This window comes from Scatophagus argus, chromosome 19 (genome assembly GCF_020382885.2).
Source record: "Scatophagus argus isolate fScaArg1 chromosome 19, fScaArg1.pri, whole genome shotgun sequence".
Taxonomy (NCBI): Eukaryota; Metazoa; Chordata; class Actinopteri; family Scatophagidae; genus Scatophagus; species Scatophagus argus.
In genome coordinates this window covers 577,680-592,432 of record NC_058511.1, presented here as the reverse complement: position 1 = coordinate 592,432, position 14,753 = coordinate 577,680, and the positions used below count along the sequence as shown (strand labels likewise).

General features: G+C 45.7%; 1 protein-coding gene across 2 annotated transcripts; it reads right to left on the bottom strand.

Moving 5' to 3' along the window:
• Positions 1–6,392: 6,392 nt before the first annotated feature.
• LOC124050754 (ankyrin repeat and SOCS box protein 2-like) lies at positions 6,393–13,745 on the bottom strand. 2 transcript variants are annotated; one of them, XM_046373573.1, is made up of 10 exons: positions 13,377–13,745; positions 11,680–12,069; positions 10,646–10,756; positions 9,934–10,103; positions 9,686–9,841; positions 9,346–9,591; positions 8,427–8,598; positions 7,754–8,336; positions 7,106–7,259; positions 6,393–7,011 (listed from the first exon to the last, which is right to left on the bottom strand). In XM_046373573.1, the coding sequence occupies exons 2-10, from the start codon at positions 12,027–12,029 to the stop codon at positions 6,872–6,874; spliced, it is 2,082 nt and encodes a 693-aa protein (XP_046229529.1). In that variant the 5' UTR covers positions 12,030–12,069; positions 13,377–13,745; the 3' UTR covers positions 6,393–6,871. The 2 variants fall into 2 exon arrangements, with proteins under 2 accessions (XP_046229529.1, XP_046229530.1); XM_046373574.1 differs by lacking the exon at positions 10,646–10,756 and having other exon boundaries at positions 13,377–13,741.
• Positions 13,746–14,753: the final 1,008 nt, after the last annotated feature.

Sequence of the window (14,753 nt, the reverse complement as noted above, 5' to 3'; positions counted from 1 at the left end):
ATATTTGAGGATCAGTCGGTGCAGATCGATTATCAATGACGTCACGGTAATGGATCTCTGATCGATCTGAAAATCAACCTGAACCCTGTGAGACCGACCACGAGCCTCCATCACTGATGTCTGCAAAGACTTTCATTCCATATGCTTTCATTGTACACCAGCTGCATGCGGTCTCGGTAGACTCTAGTCAGGTTTATGGAGGTTTGTTACAGATATAACCTGTGATCTATGATTTCATAGGAGTGTGCTCTGCTCATTTTTAAATTGATATGTGACGTCACGAAACAAAATCTGGTTTAATCCTTAACGATGAGTTTATTACCAGGGGTGCACATAACTGGTGCGCATGTGCACAAATGTTAATAATACTCACTTGTGTTAGTACCTTTGCGTACTTGACCGTCGCGTCATCAACACCACGATCTCAGGTGGTAGCAGTTATGTGCACCTCTGAGGTCTTAATAAATCAGTTTCAGCATGTTTAAAATGACACCACTCGTCCTTTAAAACATGTTACATCTCTGAGGTAACTCCAAATGTTCCAAAGAGATTAAATATTTCCCCAGAAATGTGTAAGTGTGAAGCAGAAATACTGCAGTGAAGTACCTAAAACCTGTGCTGTGGTGCTTCACTGCAGCTTCGTGCTTCATGTCACAAACTGTCTGCTCTCATGCTTTCTGATGCTGAGCAGCAGGTCTGCCTCTGCACATCAAACAGCACGTTAACCCGGGACAGACGGGTGGTCTGTCCCCTGTCACACCACCCGTCTGTCCCCTGTCACACCACCCGTCTGTCCTCCGTCACACCACCCGTCTGTCCCCTGTCACACCACCCGTCTGTCCTCCGTCAGTCCTTTTCTTCTCTGTCGGCTGTTGGTTCTGTACTCGGCTGGACTGTTCACAGGCTTTTCACTGACTCATTTCACAAACACGTTTCTGATCACTTTTATTGATGTCTGATTGGTTGTTTTTCTGCTGCAGTTAAACTCAGTCTGATCTGTGAGTCAAACCAACAACTTTGTCTCAGCTGAGACTCCTCGCTGATCAAAAAATATGAATCATTCAGTCAGAAGTCTGACTGTCCAATCAGCAGGCTGCTCCTCCCCCTCCTCCTCCTCCTGCCCCTCCTCCCCCTCCTCCTCCTCCACCTCTGCTGGTCCCTCAGACTCCAGATTCAGTCTGACCGAACTGCTCAAAGGGAAAACATCATCATCAACAAAACAAAGTAAGCAAACATTCATTCAGCAGCAGCCAATCAGGGTCCAACAGGTGCCGCTGAGTGAGCAGGTGCTGGTTGCCGCGACGATGGTGAGCGCTGTCCTGAGAATGATGGGAAATGTTTCTGTGTCGACTCTGACTCGTCCAAAAGAAATCCTGAAGGAGACAAAGAAGACAATCTACAGCAAACCTCCCCGGAACAAGATCAGCGCGGCGGTGAGTGTGACGGCCAAACACGTCAGCAACGGACTGAACGATTGGCCCGTTTTCATCACAAGGACAAAACATTTTCAGATGTGATGAAAATCACTTTAAATCTGTTTTGATCGTTTCTTGGTTTTAATGCACTTTCGGTTTGTCCTACTGTCAGACTGCTGCATCAGAACTGATCGATTGCAACTACTGATCATTTAAAGACGCAGTTGAAGCACGTGAATTATTTGGTCTTTTTCTTGTTCTTTATCGTTTTTGTGTCGATGTTAAGTTGACAGCAGCAGACTGACAGTTTGTTGGAACAAAAAGGATGCGAAAGACAGAAAAAAAACAGGAAAAACTACAGAGAAGAAGAGACTGAAGCCCCGATTTAACACCAGATTTAAGACTAAAGACGAGACAAGTCTGTCTCGTGTCTTTGTCTTCATTGTTTTTCTGTCTGGATGATGTCGCCTGCTGATTCTCTGCTCTGATTGGATGTTTCTTTGTCTCTGACAGCAAAGTTTCTTCGTCATGTCGGTGTTTGCCGTGGCCATGCTGACTCCAGCTGCCTGGATCCTTCATCACCTGCCTGAGTACCGCCAGAGGGCCCGCCAGAGTCCCCGGACCTGAACGCCACCTTCATCATCAGCATCTGTGTATCACAAACATTGGATCCATAAATGTCCTAGATAAAAAACCCACATGTAATAATCAGTTATTAAACATTACTCAGTCAATCAGGCAATTGAATTAAATGATTTTATGTTGAAACAGGTTTTACAAAATAAAAGTCTGAAACTGTTTCAGTTTTAAGGTGACTGAAGCTCCTTATTTGATTAAAATGTCATAAATATTTATTAGGACACACGTAGAACAGAGGTGTCATTTCAAAATAAGAGCATCTCTCTCATTACGGTCCTTTATTTTGTTAGAAAGCCTTTCCAACACGTTGAGCTGGATGCTGGACGTCGCCTTTCTTTCTGTTTCTTTGGATGTCCTAAAGTTTGTGCAAACAGGAAGGGTTTGTATGTTTAAAAATGAAGTTAAAGCTTCATTTTGTGTGTTTGTGTTTGAGCAGGAAACGTCTCTATTTGTTTGGTTTGCTCTACTGGATTTACAGACTTAATCACTTCCTGTTTGAGAAAACCAGTTCCCACAGAGATGCCGTGATTGAAACTGACATCATCTTCATCATGTTTGAAAAACGTCTTCATCAGTTTCCTCTGAGTTCGAGAGGTGGTGAGACGACGTCTTCATCATCGTCGTCATCATCATCTCCCGGTGAATCTGAACAGGTTTTATGTTAAAGATTAAGAAAAGACTGAGTATGAAGACGCGCCTCCTCTGCTGTCAGGCCAAATGTGATGTGATGGCTGCTGCAGTTTTGATTTTCACAGCACATTTAGCTTTAAAAACATACAGTTTTTATGCACACATATATAGAATCTCATTACTCAAACTAAATATTTTGTCCTTAATGCACACAAGTAAAGTAAGTCAAATGTTTATTTAAATCACAAATATGTCAGGAGATTTTTAAGTGTCTTAACAAAATTAGGACAATAATGACAGGAAGATTTCAGTGTGTTTTACTTTGTAAAACCTCAATAACGTCTTCTGCATGATAGAAGTCAAAGCTCTGATAAAACAAATTATTTTATCATTTGGTTGAAAATATATTATGTCAGTGTCTGATTGGCTCAGACGGGTGTGTGGGCGGGAACTCGATACCGCGGCTCCACCTCCCGATCGCTGCTGCACAGACTCTGGCTCCAAATGACGTCACCAGGACAAGATGGCAGCGCTCGTATCAGGGACTTTTTGGCTTCACTTTAGTACAGCGGGAGGAAGTGGAGACAAGTCGGCCATCTTTATTCAAGTCAATGGTGACAACAAGTTGTTTCCAGTAAATCTTGGGGTCGAGGAGAAAATTTAGATTTACTGAAAAATAAAAACGTCTTAACAAATAATTGTTGTCTATACATAAAATGATGAAGTTATGCCACATGATTTTCCTAACAATAAACATTTAATGACAGTTCAGTCACTTGCACTGAACGGGGCCCCCATGGTTACTTCATGTGTAGCTACTGCCATCTGGTGGCGTCTGTACGTTACTACAATCTACACCTGGCTGAGACAACACACACACACACACACACACACACACACTGTGACTGAAACAGGACGGTGTTTAAAATGGATTGGCTGCATTAATTAATGTGATAGAAATGTTGCAGGAGTTTGCTTTTCCCCAGTCTTTGTTTGTTCGTGTTAACCACACCCCCTGCCATTATCTAAAGCCCAAACTACCAGTTTTTAGGATGATTGTTATTATATAGGACATGGTTTCTCTTTGAATTTCATATCCTTCCTGACCATGTTTAATAAGTTTATGACCTTAAACATTTTAATTTGTCAAAAGAATTATCTTGAGATGTTTATGAAGTTAGAGGCAGCCTGGTGCTGGGCGCAGTTTGGATTTAAACAAAGAAGGCTGTCGCTGTTTAGAAGCTTCTCTGGAGACGAGCGTTAAGAAAGTGTCATGACGATACATAACGTGTCGATGAGTCACCTCTTCATGACTTTATAACACACAGTGCAGACGATCAGGAAGAAGAGAAACGATGCTGGAGCGATGAGGAACACCAGCAGCTGCAGATGTTCAGAGTTCACATCTGGAACAGCAGAAGGCGCCACTGAAACAGAACACAAACTGGAAGGTAAAAGATGCATTCAGGTCAGTCTGAGTTGACACTTTTATTTGATCATTTTAAACCTCTTGTGTCATGTGTCAAACTGATCTGCGCTGTTATAAGACACCAGACATCCATTGTTGATCGCTGCTTATCCTGCTTCGCGGTCAGTCAGTCACAGCTGACACTGGACGAGGGGTGGGGTACACCTGGGCAGGTGGACAAACAACCATTCACACTCACATTCACACGAGTCACCAGCCAACCAACCTGCGTGTCTCTGGACTGTGGGAGGAGACGATTGCTCAGTTCAAAGGCAAACTTTCAATCTCGAAAAAGTCTTTCATTTCCTGTGTGTGTTTACCTGTGAAGGTCAGCTCTCTGGGAGGAGGAGGAGGAGGAGGAGGAGGTGGAGGAGGAGGTGGAGGTGGGGACGGGACATAAATATAACCCCTGCAGCTCATCTCAGTGGCAACACGTGAACACACCCTCCAACTCACCTGTCCGACGGGAGAGGGAAATCATGTTTTCTCAGGACAAACTGTGCAAACACGTAAAACGTGTTGATGTTAAAATATTTAACATTAAATTGTCATGAATAATATTTTTAAACAGATCTTCAGCTCTGGCACTACTGAGACTTGTGTCCTGGGTTTCACCTCTCAGGTCACACACAGTCTGCTGTAGGCGCTACCTGCAGACAACAGTCAGGGCTGAAACGAGTCCAGTGTCTTCAAGTTCAGATCATTTAATCGGTAATTCTACTTCTTCTCCTAAAACTCCCAGATGAAATCTGCCACATTGGCTGAGACGTACGTGCACAGACAGCATGCTTCAGCTATTGTCAACTTAACTTACAGAATAAATCAGATCTCACCTGAAAGAACCCGAAGATCACAGTGAGGAAAAACTCAGCAGTATTATGTTGAAAACAGTAAGACTGCAGCACATCAGACCCGAATCCTCGTCAGTCCAGAGTCTGGATCATCCAGCAGCTTTCTTATCCTGAAACAGTGCAGGTGTTCTCTGAAGTGTCAGTGAGCAGGGAGGATGGGGTGAGGAGGGGTGACAGCCGAGAGCTCCTGGTGCGTTCAGGAGCAGCTCGGGATTTTCTGGATGCAATCAGACTGCGGGATGTCAGTCTGTGGAAAAGTTCATGAAAACATGTTTTTATTGACGTATCAGAACTTCCGTTAGCGGAGAACGTTTTGTCACACCCTTTTCTGTGTCTGACAGGAACAAGAAGCCTTCGCTGATAGGAAACCCTCTGACTTCCGCACGTTTAACCTCCTGTGATGTTCCAGCATGGACTGGACTTTATGTGCTCTTGATGCTGATTACTTCACTGTTTTCAGGTTTAATAAAAGCACTGTGGGTCATAGATGGCTTCAGGACATTCTGAAGTCCGAGTCCATTTCTTAATGAGATCACTTTGACAACACGATGAACAAGCTTCATCCAAACGTAATGATTCCTCGTCGCAACAAAGAAGCTTCACTTCCCACGCAGTTACTGTCCTTTTAAATTCAGTGCAAGTTAGATCTGCTTCATGGTGTATGAAAGGTGTGAAGTCATTATGACCTCACTGTGAAGTGGCCTGTTGTCAATTGTCTGATTATCGATCGAGAAGAAGAGACGCGATCAGAGGAAGCTGTGTCCGCTGCAGACTGTAAAACTGTCAAAGTGCTTTAATCAACACGAGAGCAGCAGACATGAACTCATTTCTGTGTTCTGTGGGCTCTTAAAAGCTCTGACATCATCATGTATTCAATCCTCTGACCCCACTGACGATTAAACTGATGCTGAGACGCCTTCAGAAACATGGCGGTTGAGTTGCATCAGACGGCCCTTAGCTGGAAGGCGGCAGGAGAAGGACGTGAATGCAGACACCACAGAACAACATGTTGCAGCAGCCTGACACTGAGGGGAAAACATGCTGGTAAGACCCTGCAGGCAGCAAATCACACGTCAGTAGCTGAGAGTCAGTATCCCTGACTTCTCAGCGTTTCCCAGTGCATCTGCTCAGGACAGACATGGATGTACACTGAAGTATGTTTCTGAAAACCTCTGAGAAGAGAAAGAGTTGACGCAGTGACCGGATGTTGATTCATGTTTGATCAGCAGCTTGTGTTCAGACGACACTTTTACTAACTTCACTGTGTGGACAAGACACACACTCGGTTGTTTTTGTCTGTGATGCTGGTCCTCCAGTGCGACATCTAGTGGCAGTGAATCTCATTTATTTTACCTAAACAAGTTGTTATCAGTAAAACTTTATAGCACGTTTATTGTCAAATTCACTTTCAGCTACATGTTTATTGTGCATAAAATAAACAACAAAGGAACATTCAGGGAGTATTTAGGAGGAGTTTTAACTCCTGGAAACATCTGGTACTCTAAGGGGGACCTAAAAGCTCTTCTACCGCAGAGAACAATGTGAACCAAAACACTGGAACAGGAACGTCATCATCCAGAAGCTTCTGTTCACAGGCACAGCTTCCATCTGTACATCTGGAAACACCTGGAATACATTCCTGGATTCACTCCTGTCAAGAAATACAACTCAGACCACTCTGTGACAGAAAAGAGACAGAAAAAAAATAACGATGTGCAAATTCATTCAGTCCGTTCATGTTTTCATGATGTGAAAATTTTCTGCAGCTCCTGCAGCAGCCAGTAATCAGTTCTAATCAATACTGTCCCTTCAGCAAAATGAATAAACTGGTTAAGCTGGTTGAAGTGTATGAACAGGACAGTTTTCTTTCAGTAGTCATCCACAGGTAACTCCTGGTGGTTCAGGAAGCGGATCAGACCTCCAGGCAGCAGTAACTTGTTCACATGTCGACGTTCGACCAGCTGCAGAATTCGCACCCTGCAGAGCTGCAGCAGCGGCCGCGGAAGTGCTAAAGGAAACCAGACATATCAGTAACATCACTGGGAATCTGTGGCACAAACCAGTAATATCAATATCAGCTAATTATCAGGTGAGGTACTGACCTGCTTTGTCCTTGATAACACTCCAGTCTGCATAGCTATTCAGATGTTCCATCAGTCTGGAGCAGAGAGTCACATGACCAACGTAGTCCAACAGTATGTCAATGATTGGCCCTGCCCACCGACAGATACTGGGGGCCGAAATCATCTCACAGAACTGTCAATCAATCACAAGACTGTCAGTCAATCACATAACTGTCGATCAATCACAAGACTGTCGATCAATCACAATCTGTCAATCAATCACATAACTGTTGATCAATCACAAGACTGTCGATCAATCACAAGACTGTCAATCAATCACATAACTGTCGATCAATCACAAGACTGTCAGTCAATCACATAACTGTCGATCAATCACAAGACTGTCAGTCAATCACATAACTGTCGATCAATCACAAGACTGTCGATCAATCACAATCTGTCAATCAATCACATAACTGTTGATCAATCACAAGACTGTCGATCAATCACAAGACTGTCAATCAATCACATAACTGTCGATCAATCACAAGACTGTCGATCAATCACAAAACTGTCAATCAATCACAAAACTGTCGATCATTCACACAAGTCATGCACTCTGAGCGCAAAACAAAGTTACGTTCAGCAGAAAATGTTGCCATTTTGACATTTCGAATAGACGGTTACCTGAACGCCTCGTCTTTGTTGTGACTCTGACAGGACTCTCTCGGTGTAGGTGATGTCACTCCTCTCTGATCGTCTGGTATTTATTGGCGGATGAGGTCTGCTACCATAAACACAGTCAAAGCAGGGGAGGGCGTGGCCTCCGTGGTCCAGCAGGTACTTGAACATGGGCAGGTACTTCATGGAGAACATGTAGACGGCGGGGAAGGTGGTGGGGTGTGTGGGGATGCAAGCATTGATGTCGGCCCCGTGCTCCACCAGCAGGGTGACGGTTTGGATGCAGTCCTGCCTCGTCGCCACCATCAATGGCTTGAACATGTCCAGGTTTGGGTTGGCGCCGGCCGCCAACAGCATGCGTACGGCGTCAATGTTGTTGTTGATGACAGAGAAATAGAGCGCCGTGCTGCGGCGGTCCTCGTACAGCTTTGACCGTTCTTCAGATAGCTGAGCATTGACATCAAATCCTGCCTCAATCAGAGCCTCCAGGACGTCATCGCGATTACGCTCAGCAGCAAGGTGGAGCGGGCTGATGCCAGTCCGCCGGATTCTGGCCTTACTGGTTGCTCGGATCAACATGGAGACAATACTGGAAGCAGGAAACATCACAGGAATTAGACCAGACCCACACCCAAACACAGTCTTCCTCAGTAACTTAGACAATAGTTATTGTGCCTACGTGTCACTTCCTCTCTGAGCGGCGATGTGAAGCGGTAACAACCCAGTCTTCCCAGGCTTGTTAGCATCAGCTTTCTGAGAGAGGAGGAGCTCCACGACTTCTTCATGTCCATTTTTAGCTGCTTCATACAGAGCGGTGGCTCCATCTGCGGCCTGAGTGTTAATGTCGGCACCTGCAGGGAGATACATGAAGGACGGGGGTCAGGCGGAGAACATCCTTAAATCAGAGCTCTGTCCTTTTCTGTAAGGTCGTTACACACAGCTCTGAGAGTAGCACCATCCCACTGCAGGTGGCGCTGCATCGATAAAAACTAGGAGGAGGGTGTTCTACGCACAGATGAGCAGTAATGACACATGGCTGAAGGTGGGAATGGAGGGTGGAGCATTTTCAAACCCATTGAAAGCTGTTAGCATCAACAGCTGTCCATCAACTGTTAGCACAGTAGGTTCCAGACTGGAGGGTTTATGACTCCGGTGATCAAACTTTGCTGCAGTGATGTAGAAGTGCACTTCAGGATGTGCCAGCACGCTGTGACATCACTGTTTGACCACAGGAACAAGAACCTGAAGAGGAACTTCATACCTGTGTTTCAACCAGGTGGAACAGGGACAAAGTTCAGTTCCTGCTGCCTTATTTTTGGTGCATAGAGCATCTTTGTTTCTGCCAGCTTTTGCAGCCAAAGTTCAGTGTAGTCGAAGTAAACTGAACTTTAGCTAAACTGAATGTTGAACCCAAACACACTGAACTCTGAACATTCAGAATCTCGTGACTCTTTATCCTACACATTATGTAACTCTAACTGGTGTAAGACTTGAGCGATATTCAGGCCACTCCATGAGCTGCTGAGGATCTACAACTGAGCAGCTGGTTTTGAGCAGTTAGCAGGATAAAGATGAGGTAAACCATCTGCTTCATGTACCGTGTTTGAGGAGGAAGCGCAGCGCGGCGAGCTGCCCGCTCTGAGCTGCGGTAAAAAGTGGCGAGATGCCGTACACATTGGTCAGGCTGTGTTTGGCGCCGGCCTTCAGCAGCATCTCACAGATCTCGACGTTGTTTCGACCCACAGCTTCCTGCAGAGCGGTCCAGCCCTGAATACAGTGAGTGTTCACTGCCACCCCGTGGTTCAACAACACCGCCACCAAGGCCGCACTGTTCTTCTCACAGGCTGTACGGGACGAGACAGAGTCAGTAAAAGACCACCTCAAACCACGGGAGTTTATCAAAGGAAAAGCTCTGACATCACTTCCTGTGGGTTTTACCTTTGTATAGTGGGGTCTCTCGGTCGTAGTTTGGGATGTCGGGATCCGCTCCACTTTCCAGCAGCATCTGAACGCAACGTAGCTGCTCTTTGTTGACAGCAATGAGCAGCGGCGACTCACCGTGTTCTGTTCGTTTGTTGACCATCCCCGGCTGGACTGAGCATTAAAACGGAGAGACGACTGTGAGGAGTGTGTGTGTGTGTGTGTGTGTGTGTGTGTGTGTGTGTGTGTGTGGGGATTATGTCTACCTGACAGCAGAACTTTCAGGCACTTGTCCTGGCCATACCATGCCGCCTGGTGAGTGGCGAGCCAGCCAGGTTTACTCGGCAGCATCAGGTTCGTTCCTGGACGCGTCGCCAGCATTTTCACTCTGCTCACATCACCAACACGGATCGCTTGGAACAGAGGCTCCTCCTCCCTGCAAAGAAAATACCCATCAGCCACCTGTCTCACCTGTCTGACATAAGGCTCAAAGCACAGACAGTATGAGAAGTGAACAAAGCTTCCTGGTCTGCAATGCATTAAACCTGCAGTCTCCCTAATGTCCAGCAGGGGGCGACCCTGCTGGTTTCAAACAGAAGTCTGATTGTGTGTGAGCTTATGAGAAAATGAGTCAGCTTCTCACTTGATTTCTGACCTCAGTAAACAGTTTCCTGATGAGCTTGTGCTTTCAGTCACTGGTTTCAAGTCTTTTTTACTACAGCAAGTTGTTCATTTAATGAATTATGGTCCCATTCAGAGTCAAACAGACCATAAAGGAGGAGATGCTTTAGGATGGGCCTACCTTGTTCGTGACAAGTTGGAGTGTCAAATAAAATAATTTTCACTTCAACTTTAACTTCATGTTTTTTCCTTATTTCCCTCACAGTCTGTCAGTCCATAGACGTCCTCTCAGTCACACCAGGAAGGACACAAGCCGGCTCACATACGCAGACAGGTTTTGAACAGAACTTGACTCACTCTTCAGGTTCTGGAACGATGTGGACCAGACTGCCGTCAGCTCTACGATATGCTATCATCCTCTTCCCAGAACCTGTCATGAAGTGACTGACTGTCCCATCAAAGGTCTTCCTGCCACAAGACAGCAGCCAATCAGAGCACAGGAAAAACTGTCCTACTTCACATCCCACTGTAACACCTCCAGTAGTACATCCACTGTGTTGTTTCCATAATCTGGTCTATCAGACCTGTGTCCACTGACCTCTGCTCCCCCTGTCCACATGTCCATTTTCACATCAAAACAACATTTTAATAAGCTCACTGTCATCAGTAAACATCCGCCCTCACTGCCTCCATCATGTGGTCAGGACTCATCTGCAGCTCCAATAAAAATCAGCACAGAGAGACCAAAGTTAATAAAACGTTTGATCCTCGACTTTGCTCAGGCTGTTTTAGGACTGATTTCAGTATTCACGTCTTGGCTGACTCTCTCCTGGTATATTCAAGTCTCCTAACGTTTTCTGGTAATCAGAAGCCAGTGAATGTGATCTTCTGACAGCCTGTGATCACCTCCTTTTGCTCATCACTTCTGTTTCCATATCAGTAACTCTGCTCACTCAGACTTCATACTGATCCACTTCATGCCCTCCCTGACACATGGTCCTCTGACTGCTGGACTCTGGGTCTCCCTCCTGCTGCTCGTCATTCGCTGGCCCCCCTGACAGAAATAAACTGAGCTTTTGGCTTCTGGTCTTGGTGTTGCTGTCATGTTAAGCTCTGCCTGTGAATGTGATCTGAGGTACGAGCTGATGCTTCCTGCACCACGTGATAAAGCTTCAGAGTTATGTGGTGTTTCTTTATGGCTTCTTGGAAAGTTATCATCCTGCTGATCAGTTCTGTTATTAGTTAATCTGCCTTAAGAACAAATATTGGTAATAATCATGAATAGTAATGCTGATAACAGAACAGGCTGGACTCATGTCTGTATGGACCAACTCAGACAGTAGAATACTGGAGGATCATGAAGACAACATGGAGGAGGAAAACGGACATACGGATCAGGAGGCTTTTCGCTCGGTGGGTTTGGAGAGCTGTAGTGTGCAGCAGTCTGGGCTGCAGGTGGATTGTGGGAGCTGTAGTGTGCAGGTGGATTCTGGGGGCTGTCTCTGGGTTGGTTGGTGCTTCTGGCTGCAGGGTTCAGGCTGCTGCTGTCCGGTGGACGAGGAGGGGTGCTGGCAGCGGCGGCGGCCATGTTGCATTGTGCGTCGGTCAGACTGCGCTCGATGGCGAGCTGCAACAGCTCGTCGTCGCTCAGGTTGCTGTAGACAGAATAATCCTCGAAGGCCAGACTGGGAGCTGCTGATGCAGAGCGAGAGATGCGGGTTGCGGGCTGCCACAGCTCCATGATGAAGCTGACGGAGCTGTGAGGTCAGACGGTGATGAGTCTGAAACAAGAGAACCACAACAGCAGAGTTTCATCACTGCTGACCAAAGTAAAGAAATTCTGTCAGCCTGTAAACACTGGGAATGTTTTATACGTTTGGTGGATTGTCAGGCAGGTCAGTCTGAATCCAACTGCTAACACACTAAAATGACACGCACAGCACAATTATTTAAACTGAACACAGAGAGCAGATAGATACTTTATTGATCCCGAGGGAAAGTCAAGAAACAAAACCTCTTCTCAAGTCTCCAAAACTCTAAACACATTTTCTGCTTTACACACATTTTACAACTCAAAATGGCACTTTTTAAATGCACTGAAGTTTTCTGCATAAGACACAACAAACTGACATAAAGTCACACGAGCTAATTAGCCGATATATGTGCCACCTGGCCAAATACCTCAATGCTTAATTGTTACCACTTCAATCAGGAAGTAAGCACTACATAAAGACCACAGGTGAGCACCGATTGTTTGTTTTTTTTCACAAAAACAATGGAAGACAGAGAGAGCTGCAGAGAGAGGACGAAGGAGAGGAAGAGGGAGGGTGAGAATGAGAGGGGGAGGAAGAGTGAGAGGTAGGGGTAGAGCTGGATGAGGGCTCAACCTAGGAAAGTCACTGGCCACAGAGCCATCATAGATGTTCCTGGACAACGTGGTGGGAACATCAGAGTGCGCCGCCATCTCCAGTACACATGGTGTCCTCCACCGCCATGCCGAGCTTGGACCACACAACACAGCCCATGTTCTCAGAAAAATAAAAATAAAAAAGTAACAGCAGAATGTGTGTGTATCTGCAAATATTTCTGTGCATGTGAACAACCTGAAGAATTTTCTACAGTTTGAACGATTTTAGTGTTATGGCAAAGCTTGCTAAAGATGAGTGAAATATGAAAGAAGTTTGATTGGCGCAGAAGTTTGATTTTGATAATGTTGATAATGCTATATGTGGCTTTGGTTGCAGTGCTTCATTTTGCAGGACATATGAGGTATTTTGGGTTTGGGTGTTTTAGCAATTTAGAAAAACTGTAAATAAACCTGAGTGAACTGTAATGACCTGCACAGCCTGTGGGGGGCGCTAAGCAGGTTTCATACTGGTTTCATAAATAAACCAGTAAGCCAGCTGATCTTTAACCCAGTGACACCACAGTGTGTCCTGATACAGAAAAACTACAAACCAGCTCGACTCACTGCACAGCACAGCAGTCACATACAGCAGATTAAACTTCAAAATAAACTTTATCAACAGTGCAGCTGACAGTGACATTCAGTGACAACACAAAGTGACCAAACGAGTGAAGCTCTCACCTCCTTCAAACGTGTTTCTCTACAAATCCAGCTTTTCCTGTGAGTCAGTCCACAGACATGTGGTTTGTGCGTCCTGTGTCTGTCCTGCTGACCGACTGTCTGTCCTGCTGTCTGTCTGTGTGTAATGGGGGCAGCACATGACGCTGTGTGGACGGGGTTGGGGGGATACTTGAGGTTTATTTTAAGGAGCTGCAGTCTGAGCTTGTTGACCAGTTGAACTCTAATGTTACAGGCACTAATGGAGGCCTCTAAAATAAAAGCCTCTCAAAGATTTAAACACAAAAACATAATTTCTGTAAGAAGATGATGAGGTGTTTAATGAACTGAGTAGTGGCAGATTAGTCTCAGATAGTTTCTGTCTGAGTTATGTAACATTTCCTGAGCAAAATGTCTAAAAACGACTGGACTTTTGTTAATTCATTTGTTAGCCAGTTAGCCTGGTAGCCCGTGAGCCGACTGCCTGACCCTCGTCCTGATCCACAGGGGTGCCCAGTGGAGTCCCCGGGAGCTCCTGAGGCCACCGCCGCCTCCTGCCGCCTCAGGGCCTCCGTCTGACAAGCTGGTGAACTACAGTATTATTATCATCACACACTGAAACAAAAACATTAACTGATAAACTGACCCAGTGGTTGTCAAACTTTTTCACGTCAAGGACCCCAAAACTGAAACAGAGTGCAGACCCTCAGCTGGGGAGGAGTTTACGTGTTTCATTACAGAAAGTGTAAGAAACCCCTGAGAAACACGTCCTCTCACCGTGTTACTAATGGACAGAATTATGGTGAAAATAAATGATCCGACCTGGAAACACCTGACGGACTCCTGGACCAAACTTTGAAAACCCTGAATTAACCAACAAATCAGACGGCTGCTTCTAACCTGGTTAAACTCAGAGAGAGAGAGAGAGAGAGAGAGAGAGAGAGAGAGAGAGAGAGAGAGAGAGAGTGTGTGTGTGTGTGTGTGTGCTTTATTTTTAGACAGACAAGGGCAGACAAGGTTGGAGCTGAGCTGCCTGAAGATTCACGTTTAGAAGAAAACTTTATTAAACAACAGAGAGGTGACAGTAAAGAGTTTAAACAGTTTGATCATATCAGTCATACAGGGAGGTAAACCCGTGTGCACCTGTGTGTACCTGTGTGTACCTGTGTGTACCTGTGTTCACCTGTGTGTATCTGTGTGCACCTGTGTTCACCTGTGTTCACCTGTGTGCACCTGTGTGTACCTGTGTTCACCTGTGTGCACCTGTGTGTACCTGTGTTCACCTGTGTGCACCTGTGTGTACCTGTGTTCACCTGTGTGTACCTGTGTGTACCTGTGTTCACCTGTGTGTATCTGTGTGCACCTGTGTGCACCTGTGTGTACCTGTGTTCACCTGTGTGC

Bases quoted from the DNA above. Each gene is read 5' to 3' on its own strand.
- LOC124050754 (XM_046373573.1), bottom strand. From the start codon at position 12,029: ATGGAGCTGTGGCAGCCCGCAACCCGCATCTCTCGCTCTGCATCAGCA. The intron at 10,104-10,645 runs GTGAGTCAAGTT...TTTTCTTTGCAG, and splicing joins ATCGTTCCAGAACCTGAAGA to GGAGGAGGAGCCTCTGTTCC. The intron at 7,260-7,753 runs GTAACCGTCTAT...ATTGATTGACAG, and splicing joins AACAAAGACGAGGCGTTCAG to TTCTGTGAGATGATTTCGGC.